We start from the raw sequence: 12028 nt of genomic DNA on the forward strand, positions 1-12028 counted from the left end.
AATTGCTTTGGATATGAATCTTGGCTTTGTCACTTACAAGATATAAGAACTTTGACAAGTTATGTAATTTTTCAGTGTTCACTTTCCTTGTGCATAACATGGAGAGCACATTTTTACCTTACTCAAAGGAGATGTATGGTTCAATACTTACACAGTAAATAAGATAGTGCCTGGTATATAATAAGTACTCAAGATTTGCTGTTATTACTATTTAAGAATTGTGAATTCCTCATACCCAGGTACTACTTCTAGTTATGTGTGTATGTGATCTTTAAAGAATGAAGAAATTAAGGGCACAAAAAGTTCTTTAACTTTGTTAGTGTAAGAAATCCATTAAATCAATTACCCATCTAATTACCCACATAGCGGCTTATCCTTAAAGGATGAAATGTGTAATGACCAATACATTTTGCAAGTATCCAATAATATTAAAACTATAGATATAATTACTATCTAATTAAGACTGAGTTTAATCTACAAGAACAATAAATAAAAGCTAAATAATTTATTAGTATAATTATTTGCTGGAAAACATTTCATATATTTGAAGAGTATAATTAATATTTGAGATAAAACTTTATACATGCACACACACACACACAAAGATTGGATTCATTCACAGAACTCAGCTAATTTTTGGCTATATCACCTAAATTTATAAATCCATGATTAACCAGGTAAAAAAATTATCTTGCTAAGTGAAACCATTAGTGAATGCTTCAAATTTTCATTTACTAAAGAGAGTGAACATTTTTTAATGAATGTGGGTCACCTTTAAAATGAAGACCTTTTTCTGTCATTTTTATTATTTATGAATAGTTTAACATTCAGAGTTCTAAACTATTGGAAACTATTCAAATAGAGAAACAGTTATAAAATGTTCCATTTAAATTTGCCATTGATCTGACCTGAGCTAGCAGTGTAATTCAGATGGGAAAATGATATTGTTTTATTCTACTTTGAGTAAAAAGATGAAAATTATAATCTCTTAGTAACTTTAGATAATATTTCAGAGGTTGGAGCTACATTCCCACTGTTTTACTTAACCTTTGTGTTTTTTTTAAAGACTTTGAAGACTCTGACCCATATAAGCTAGGTGTGAAAAATCATATATAGAAGAGTGTACTCACATGCTCTCCAAACCAGTAAGCAACAATAGAGATGGGGGGTGCCTGGGTGGCTCAGTCGGTTAAGCCTCCGGGTCTTGGTTTCAGCTTGGGTCATGATCTCAGGGTAGTGGGATCGAGCCCTGCATCAGGCTTCACACACAGCAGGAAGTCTGCTTGAGATTCTCTCCCTCTCCCCCTGCCCCTCCCACTCCCTCTAAAAAATAAATAAATAAATCTTAAAAAAAAAAACTTAACTGGAATGAAAATAATCTTTTTAAGCAATCGGTTAATACTTAATAGCCTGATAGTATAAGTAATTGTCTTTGAAATAATCCATAACTTAACATCTAATAAATGGAAAGCAATTTCACCATTTAATTGTTACGAACATTGATTACTGTGCTCTAATAACCCTCAGACCTTCAGGAACTATTGGATTGTGGAGGTAGACTGAAACAAATTACATGTATTAGTGTTCACCTAAAGTTGGCTTATCTAAATGTCTTTTTCAGTTGGGGGAATATCTTGAAAAAAAGTGTCTTGAAAATCTAGAAACAGTTTAAGATGATTAGGTTACAGGATTTATTTAATTGTGCTATACAATTTTATTAAAATTGCACATATTTTAAATGACATAAACAGTGTAATGCTTTTATTGCACTAAGTCAACAAGAAATGTAGAAGGTAGTTGAGTTAGACAATCAAGTACACTGACAATATTTATAAATGGTTTTGGAAAGATTAAAAATTTGGACCCTAAAATTTATCCCACCACAAAAATCCAGGTGTACTTTAAAATGACTGCATATAATTTGTCATTGCAACATTATTATAATTTTAAAAAATTAGAAACAGCCAAACTGTCTAAAAATAAGAAATTAATTTAGTATATTGTGATTTATCCATAAATGCAGCATTACACAAATATCTTACAATTATATTTTTTAAAGATTTTATTTTTTTATTTGAGAGAGAGAGAACATGAGCAGGGGGAGTGGCAGAGGAGAAACAGGCTTCGCTCTGAGCTGGGACCCTGACACAGTGCTTGATCCCAGGACCCTGGGATCAGGACCTGAGCAGAAGGCAGACACTTTACCAACTCAGCCACCAAGGTACCCCATTACAATGATATTTTCAAGTAATATTTTACAATATAAATAACCTAAAACATCCTATCATGTTAAAAAGAATTTTATAAATAGCATATTATGATCCCAATTTTGTAAAATAAAGACAGTGAGCTCCATGAGACGAGCTACTGTGTTATTTATGGTTGTACATTTCCTTCCAAGTACATTGCCTCAAACAGAGTAGGTACCGGTCAACATTTCTGAATGAATAAATAAATAAGACCAAAAATAATCCATAGTGCTGTAAGAATCTATTAAGCACTTCGTAAAGAGTGTAAATATAATCAAGATTCTAAAATTAAGCCAAATAATGTACTATTTTGCTTTTCAAGACTGTATGAAGAAAAGATGTTTTGTGATTATAGTTATTAGTGGTAAAACTATCTCATGTGAAGACATTAAAATGAGGAAAGACTTAGATTTTGCTACTATACAATCTCCTGTGAGATAATCTATACCAACAAACTGGTTGTTCATACAGAGATCTACAGCATATGATTCTTTGCAATGAAGAAAATACTGGCTGTCAGTGAGCTGATTCAACATTATAAAATGATTGTATCGCCACGGAAACAGAGACAGTGCATGCTAAAGCTTATTCCAGGGAGAAAGTTTTCATATTTTAACATTAGTTCCATAATATCTGGAATGGATGCATTTGGTAAAGAGTTAGAATACCCATTTATTTGATAAGAATAAAAGATTAACATTTCTTAGCCATTAATGACTTAAAATAATTTTGGAACCCAATTTTTTTTTAGTCTGAACAATATATATCTTGACATAAATGTCTTATACATTTTCCACGATGCTAGAGTTCCAGGGAGCTCCATAAACAGCACCCCTATTTCTGCTACTGACTTCTGAACCAGCTAAGAAAGAGAAGTTGGACAAGTAGAGACAAAAATGTCAGCTCTCTATCGTATAACATATAGATTTGTGGAATCACTATGTTGTACACCTGAAATTAATGTAACAATGTGTGTCAACTATGCTTGAGTTTTTAAAAAGTCAGTCCTATTACCAACAACCTAATAATACCAAGGGGACATAAACAAAAGTGCTAACCAGAATTAGACTGACCTACCATAACAGGTAATTCTAGAAGACTGCAGACCTGGCTCACAGGAACAGACCTTACTCATTAAACTTGAAGCAAAGGCAAGAGCAAAGCAGAGAGACCCCAGCAGCACAGAGTTAGAGGAAAGGCAAAACCACAAAATCCCCATTAGATATTTTACTACTCCTCCTTTTAATAAGAATAATGAGGGTGTAGAGAGAAGTCAAGTTGAGTTATAATCCCCTTCATGGAAATAAATAAATAAAATTCTCTTCAGGGAGAATAAAGTGTTTTCCTTAACATGTATCTCAGTAGTTTGCCATGTGAAGCAAATGGTAGTTATTAATCACTGATCAAGTTTTATCCCTTCCATGCTTATACTAAATACATTTTAGTTTGGCTTTTTTGGGTAAGGTTTTAGAAAGAAAATAAAGCTAAAATCATTGTGAGGGATTGGTTTTAGACACGTCCTTAGGCTTAAAAGCAGTGGTGTCTATTTTTAAGAAGGCACTTGGAGTAAATATTGTTATATAAAATAGATGGAAAGATAATATGGATTTGTACTTACACTGAAAGACATTAAATTGCCAAAAGGTGATATTAATTCACAAAGTAAATTTTCTGCCCCAGTAAATTTAATTACAACACTGTTCTGGGTCACAGCATATGATTTTATTTTTATTCTTATTATTTTAAATGGTATTCTACTAATAGTTTTTCTAGCTTCACTTGCTACCTTGTTTATCCTCTGCCTACAGATCCAGGGAAAAAAAAGTATATGAAAATTCCTCCAAAGGTCTCAGTATTGCTTTTCTTTGTTAAATGAACACATGTTTGCTACATACCTATGAACACTTCACTAGTTTGACTGCTAATTGCAGTCCTTGTTGGGATGTTCTTGGAGAAACCAACCGTGAAATAAATAAAATTCAGCTTTTTTCTTTCTACAGGTACTATCCTTTTTTATCTTCCTATGTAGTCTACTAGAGAGAGACATTTTCAGACAATATACCAATCTCTAATTTGTCATTTAACAAGTATTTATTGAGTTCTTTTTATGTTTTAGGCTTTGTGTTATAATAAAACATAAATGTAAGCTGATAGAGTTTATGGTCCATTCTACTCTATCAACAGTTACTGGTTTCTGTAGTATAAAAATCTTGGTAAAATGCTGCTATAGAGGCAACTTTTCAACTCTTTTCATTCATACAAACATGACATTTTATTCCCTCAACACATACACACATGCATATATGCACAAATGCATGTCCCTGCGAATGTGCTTTTGATACACTGTTGACTTTCCATACAATCTCTAAATGTGGAGAATAGTTTTTTAAAAAAGTCATTAGAAATTCTATTAGCCATAATAGATAGAATATTACTAACTTGTTTATTATTTAAAAATATATTCTTTTTTATTTTTTTAAAAGATTTTATTTATTTATTTGACAGAGAGAGAGCACAAGTAAGCAGAGCGGCAGGCAGAGGGAGAGGGAGAAGCAGACTCCCTGCTGAGCAGGGAGCCCGATGCGGGGCTCGATCCCAGGACCCCGGGATCATGACCTGAGCCGAAGGCAGACACATAACCGACTGAGCCACCCAGGTACCCCTATATATTCTTTTTTAAAAGAATAAATAATTTGCTGATTTAAAAAAGCATTTGACTAGCATCATATAGTGCAGCCTCTTTCAACTCTCCAATAAAATACCAACAGAACTGCAATAAAAATGGAAACATAATATCACTATTAAAAAGTAAGATTTAAAGCAATTTATGAAAATCTGAAATTTTCAGTACCTATAAAATTGATGCTATTAGGTTTAGAAAAGCAGATCTAAGGTTTGCTTCTTGGAATATTATGCTTTTTCCCTATCATACAGCTTGTTCTAACAAGAAGTGGAAAGTTTTGTTATATATCCCTTTTCAAAAACTATAGAAAATAGGACAACCCTGTCTTTACTGAAAAAATTATTCTTCTTGGAGTTTTCAGATTGCTTTTTTTTCTTTACTATACACAATCTTTCTATATTCAGGAAAAGGATGAAATAAGATAGTTGGGAAGAGGAAGAATAACACTCAGGGCCCCTTTCATCCCCTGTTCAATACAAACTCATCTTCAAGTTTCCATGGAATTACTGCTTAGAATTCCCCTCCTAACTACTGGTAATGGCTTGTGTGTGTGCGTGTGCGTGTGCACGTGCACACGTGTGGTGGAGCATAGTTATTAGTGTGCATGATTCTGTTCTCCGTATCCATGTTTTGGTGACTTAGCCCTCTTATAATTCCCGGAGATAACATTTTACCACTAGTCAATATACTGGCTTGAGAAGCTGAAGCAAGGCTGGCTGCTTTCTCTTTTTAGCCCAGGTTGAAACACAGAAAGTGGTTATCTTCACTCTTTTTTTCCCCTTCCTACAACCATCTCCTTTGCTTTAGGCTCCAGAGAGTAAGCTCCCCTGGGCACCTTAAGTCAATATGGTTTCCAAGATCTAGATGTAAGATAATAAGAGTAATCCTTCTTTCATGTAACCTTTCATATTTACAGTCTTTTTTATGAGAGAATTCTGTCTTTGCTCCTTCTGCAGATAAATGAAACTAGTAAATTTTATATTTGGATTGTGACCTCATGACTCTTGTGTGTAGTCTCCCCTTACTAGAACCGTTGATGGCTGAGTTTAATAGTACACTCATGCCTTTAAAGATTAACAGGAAAAGGGAGCCTGACAAATAATATTGCCTGGAAAAAGTGGCTTCCATTGCTATTTGTGACAGCAGAGTCAGGAAGAGGATTGGAGCAGGAAGTCGTGGGGATTATAGATGCTAATGAATTCTGTTATTTCGAGTATGAGAATTAGAAATGGAGGCAGCAGAAGAAGCAGGTGTGAGTTAGAAATGAGAATTGGTTTGAAAACTATAAACACTAATCTGTTCTCTAGGTGCTAATCTGAGGGAAAGACTTCAACCAATGCCTCTGTGAACAAAGAAAGGAACAAAAGACATAAACAAAAATGGATATCTGGACATTTCATTTGAAAAATAACTAAGGGACAAATAACAAAAGTATAGGGATCATGAAAAATAATTCAAAGACAAAGGGACCTCAGAGCTAAAAGTTCAAAGGTAAAAACATTCCCCTAAATGAGTCATTATAAAAAGCAGAATGAATTCTAGAAAAGTTGCACTTTCTCAGTGAAAAAACTATGAGGAGAGTGTTGGCTAACATTAAAAGACAAGAGAGTTAAGATATAAGTGGGTAGATAAGTTTGTAAGTAAACTAGAATGCATTAAAGGGAATAAGAGGAAAAATAAACCATGAAGAAAATAAAATTAGAAATATGGAGGATAAATGTGAAAATTCATAAGACTAGAAAAGAAACCATAAGACAAAACACAACGCAGCAACAATAAATGAAAGAGAATAATACCATAAGGCCTGTGCACAAAGATTAAAATGACTCACTGTGTCTGTGGATCTATTATGTTACAGTTCAGACTTCTGCCTTGTTTTTAAATCCCAAGATTTACTTCTTTCTTCCTCTAAATAAAACCCTGGGTCTTGTTTAACCAGAATATATCTGATTCTAGAGTAGATTTTAGACATACACATATTTACACACACTTTCACTCACAATTTATACTAATGCTGTCCTATATAAAGTTGTAATATTTGTTGGGTGTTCTTTATATAAATTACAAGTAGTTATGATATTTGTATGCTGGTCAATAGCAGGTACCACTGATATCTGGCTATCTCTGAGTAAGGTAAAACATCCGATGCAGATCATACCAGACCACTTACATGTCGTGGACCCTGGATCCAGCTCCTAAACGATGTTTTCTGAGACATCAAAGAAACCTAAACTTTAGGCCATGAGTCTTATCCAAGAGTGAAGAAGCAAGCTATGGACTGGGATACCAAAAACTTTGCTTTAGATGCTAGAGAAACAAACTAGAAGCCAAGAAACTAGAGACTGAACAAGGCTAAAATAAAAGAAAGACCAAGAAAAATTTAAAAATCCAAGATTAGTTATGGTTCAGATTGCCTTTGTGTCCTTCTTTAAGAGACTGTACATAATCAAATGATATTGCAGCCTTCTCCGAAACACTATATTAACGGGGCACCTGGGTGGCTCAGTCAGTTGAGCATCTGCCTTTGGCTCAGGTCATGATCCCAGCATTGGGCTCCCTGCTCAGTGGGGAGTTTGCTTCTCCCTCCATCCCTCCCCCCTGCTCATGATCTCTCTCTCACTCTCATGAGCATGCTCTCTCTCACGTGTGAATAAATAAATAAAACCTTTAAAAACCCCACTATATTAGCATGTTTTAGCTACTAGCCCTCAGAATATTATCAATTCAAAATATTACAGTTTTAATTTTTTTTATTTTTAAAATTTTTCAAAGACATTACAGTTTTTTTAAAACTAGAATATTTGACGATTGGGTTGTTTAAGGTGATTTTTGTCTTCTCTATCTGACGTGTTATTTGTAATATGGTCACATTACTATTGTAAAAAGAAGGTACATTTATAGTAATAAAATTGCTTTGAGCTTGCAAAAAAAAAAAAAGCTAGAATCTTTCCTGCTTTCTGGTCATTTCCTCTTTCTCTAGAAGATCCTTCCCAAACTCCTCTTCTGCTCATCATAGTAAGGATTCATGAGCTAATCTTATCTTGTCACTTTACATGCTCCCTACATAAGTATGTCCAAATCCATGACTATCTATTGTCAGAGATAAATACAGCTGGACATTAGTTAAAGCAGTTAAAATGGCTTTTATTCAGTAGCTACTGAGAGTAGGGGAAAGAACGGAGCTCCGTTCTGATTTGTGGACAGACAGTTGTTTTAAAGGAAGAATGAGGGAGTCTGGAGGGGCAATAGCAGGGGCTTGAGCACAGTCAAGGAAGTGAAAGATCAGAGTCAGAAGGGGGTTGTTTGGGAAACCCATCTGGGTTTGCTTACTGGCACTCATCAAAGTTAGGCTCCTATCCTCCCCCAGACACTGGAGACAGGGGCTCTGTCTTCAGGTGTGGAACAAACAGCAAATTCTTTTGGCAGCCTTGATTTTTCTCAGCCAAGGACTTTACGGGAATTTAGGGATGAACCCCAGAGATGCTGCTAGAAACTGTGTTAGTGTTTATTCAAGTCTTTATAGGCCAAAGTTGAGGTCTTAGTCAAAAGGGCTCAGAGGCACCTGGCTAGAATCTGGTCAAGAGAGTCTTTAGCCACATGTACAGATTACTCTCTCTTCTACATATATAGCAATTCCTCTTGTAAAGTAAACACCTGCTACTTGGAATGTCTGACTAAATGTTCCACAGACAATTGGAACATAGTAGGTCAAAAATTAGTTTATCACCTCATAAAATTAGTTTATCTCCTATTTTGGTTTTTGAGACTACGGTCCCCAAAATTGTGGAATTAAAAACTTAAACTAAAAGGGATCTCCCTTCTCATAATATACATCCACCTTGACCTAAAATCACTTCATTATTGCTGAAATGTATCTATTGTATTTTTTAATATCTAAGTATATATTTTATCCTTTTTGTCATGGATTCCAGCAGAATCTCTTTTTTCTTAACTATTATCTTTTCTTCAGTCTCCTTTTCTCTTCAGACCAAACCACAAACCAATTTTTACATAGCTTATAGTAAAATCATGGCTTAAATGCATTATTTGATTTTTTTCCACCTACGATAAAACAAAATAAATCCTTATTTATAAGACAATGACTTCATGAACTTGGTCCATATTTCTGTTATTATTTACTAATTACTCTGCACTCCACATCGGGAAGTCTGTGTGTGTGTGTGTGTGTGTGTGTGTGTGTGTGTGTGTGTGTGTGTGTGTGTTTATTTCTGCCTTTGTATTTGCACTTACATTTTTACTCTCTGGAAATGCTAATCTGAGTGTTTCACCAAATCCATTTCTACACTTATTCAAGAGTGAGGATTTTGAAGAGTGCTAGAGAGTAAACAGTTGTTTGATACCATTTATTGAAAAGTCTAATGGTTTGATATATATCTAAATGGAATTTTGGGGGAAGGTCTTGGAAGGAAAAAAAAATTCTTTATACCTTTTATCTTCCTGGAGAAAAGTTCCCTGGTATAGTAGAGCCCTATCACTATGGAGAGTAATCTATGTGGTTGTAAATGGTTTCCATTCTCGATATAAATGCATACATAAGTCTGGGTATTTATTGTTGCTCTAATTATTATTGTTATAGTAATCCTACTTTTATCTCCGGACCAGTGTGACCTAAGGAATGAAGGGTTACACAAGAGTCTTAAGACTTGATAAAACAAATTTATGCACATCCAACTGGTCCTTTTACTGCCTGTTTCTTGTGAAAATAGATCAGATTAATGTAAATTGGTAAATTAACGTACTTTAAATTTGATATACATATGAAAACATGTGTAATTTCAGAAAACTATAAAGATATTTTGTAAAGATGTTTTCTCCAAAATGTCCAATTAAGGAAGTAATCTGTGAAAAAATTATTGACCTTATAAAGCAAAGTTAGCAGATCCTCATTTGTTAGATTTCAGTACATAGAAATTGAATTAGAAAACAGAAAATTTATCACTTTTGTCAATCTCTTTCCATCACTTCAACCTGTTATTCTTTGTATATTATCCTGATTTATTTTTCTTTGTAGAATTTATCAACATTTTATAGAGCTACTTCTCAATCTATTTTATCTACTTTCCTATCCACCCCTCCTACTTTGTAAGCTTCATAAAATCGGGAACTTTGTCATCCCAGATTTTAGGATAGTGCCTTGGACAAAGCAGATGCTCAACAAATGTTTGTTGGATAAATAAATGAAATAATGGTACTTTCCTCTTGATTGTGAATTACTTGAGAACAAGTGAAATATTTTAGCTATATATTGCACTCCGTATAGTTGGAGTTCTTGACGTGATTTAGGGACTCGAATAATATGTAGTATCCAACAGAGTGGGTAGATTTTACTAAGATAAGAAACTTTAAGACATCAAGTAGGCAATTGGAGAGCTGAGTGTGCGACTCAGAGAAACCATTTGATGAATAAGGTGGGAATAACTGGAAGACTAATGTCAGGGGGAAAATAGATCAGCATAGACACAAATATAAGAACAAATATGGTAAGTTCCAGGATGTAAGCACCTCGTGAATTACGTTCCATCAGTGATTTCCTCCTTTTTTTTTCTCAGTTCAAGTTTAATAGAAACAACAAAAGACAAAAAGTGATGTCCTGCTACTGTACATAACAGTTGGCCTGCCCCATAACAGCTCAGGCCCTTCTCTCTAGAGGAAGAAAGGCTGGCCTCCCCAACCCCTGCAAGAAAGGCCATCCCCAAACCACATCTGCAGAGTCTAAAGTCTTATGTTCTAAGCATGACAATAGTACAAAAGAGACTTTGTTTTCATGGCCACACACTGCAGCCCAGCCCTAAAATGACCCGGCGCTCACTTCTGCTTAGAGAAATATTCTTTGCTCTTATGGACATCAGGCTTGATGGTATCACTGCCAGGCTTCCAACCAGCTGGGCGCACTTCCCCATTGCTTGTCAGTAAACTGGAAGACCCGAACCAGTCTCAGAGTCTCATCCACAGAGCGGCCGACAGGAAGGTCATTTACCGTGATCTGCCTAAGGATACCTTTATCATCAATGATAAAGAGGCCCCTGAACGAGATGCCTCCATCAGCCTTTAAGACTCCATAGTCCTGAGCAATGGCACGCTTGGGGTCTGATACCAAGGGAATGTTCATGGGTCCCAGTCCTCCTTGTTTCTTGGGTGTGTTGATCCATGCCAGGTGACAGAAATGAGAATCCACAGAAGCACCAATCACTTGACAGTTGAGTTTCCTAAATTCTTCTGCCCTGTCACTGAAAGCAATGATCTCCGTGGGGCACACAGAGGTGAAGTCAAGAGAGTAAAAGAAGAACACAATGTATTTTTCTTTGTAGTCAGATAGGCTGAGGTCTTTGAACTGGCCATCTGGCACAACAGCCGTGGCTTTGAATTTGGGGGCAGGATGCCCAATTTTGGCATTTCCTGAAGACATCTTGCTAAAGGCAGCTCTGAGAACAAAAACGCCAAAGACAAGGCAGGAAGAAGACGCCAGTGATTTTCTCCTTTTTGAACAGAATTGGTTCCCATCAAGAAGTTTCCTGCTTTCTCTCTTCCTCTGCATAACTATTTTTAATTTTTTAAAAAATCTTTGTATCCCTTACACTCATTTCTCCCACCACCTACCACCTGCCTCTGGCAACCAGCAACCTATTTTCTGTATCTGTAAGCTTAGTGGTGTTTTATGTTGTTTTGATTTGTTTTGTTTTTGTTTGTTTTGGATTGAACATATAAGAGAGATCATAAGGTATTTGTCATTGTGTGACTTATTTCATCTAGCATAATGTTCTTGAGGTCCATCCATGTTGTCACAAATAGCAATATTTCTTTTTTTATGGATGAGTAATATTCCACTGTAAATATACCACAGTTTTTTTATTCATTCATCCATCAATGGACACTTAGGTTGTTTCTGTATCTTGGCTATTGTAAAGAGTGTTGCTGTGAGTATGGGGATGCATATATCTTTTATAGTTACTATTTTGTTTTCTTCAAATAAATACCCAGAAGTGGAATTGCTGGATCATATAGTAGTTCTACTTCTAATTTTTTGAGAAACCTCCGTACTATTTTCCCTAGTGGCTTTGCACCAATTTACATTTCC

General features: G+C 35.2%; 1 protein-coding gene across 1 annotated transcript; it reads right to left on the minus strand.

The window, feature by feature from the left end:
* Positions 1-10499: 10499 nt before the first annotated feature.
* Positions 10500-11359, minus strand: LOC113934870 (peroxiredoxin-1-like). Its single transcript, XM_035723740.1, has one exon. The coding sequence runs from the start codon at positions 11357-11359 to the stop codon at positions 10814-10816; it is 546 nt and encodes a 181-aa protein (XP_035579633.1). The 3' UTR covers positions 10500-10813.
* Between the last annotated feature and the right edge of the window lie 669 nt (positions 11360-12028).

Source organism: Zalophus californianus, chromosome 13 (genome assembly GCF_009762305.2).
Source record: "Zalophus californianus isolate mZalCal1 chromosome 13, mZalCal1.pri.v2, whole genome shotgun sequence".
NCBI lineage: Eukaryota > Metazoa > Chordata > Mammalia > Carnivora > Otariidae > Zalophus > Zalophus californianus.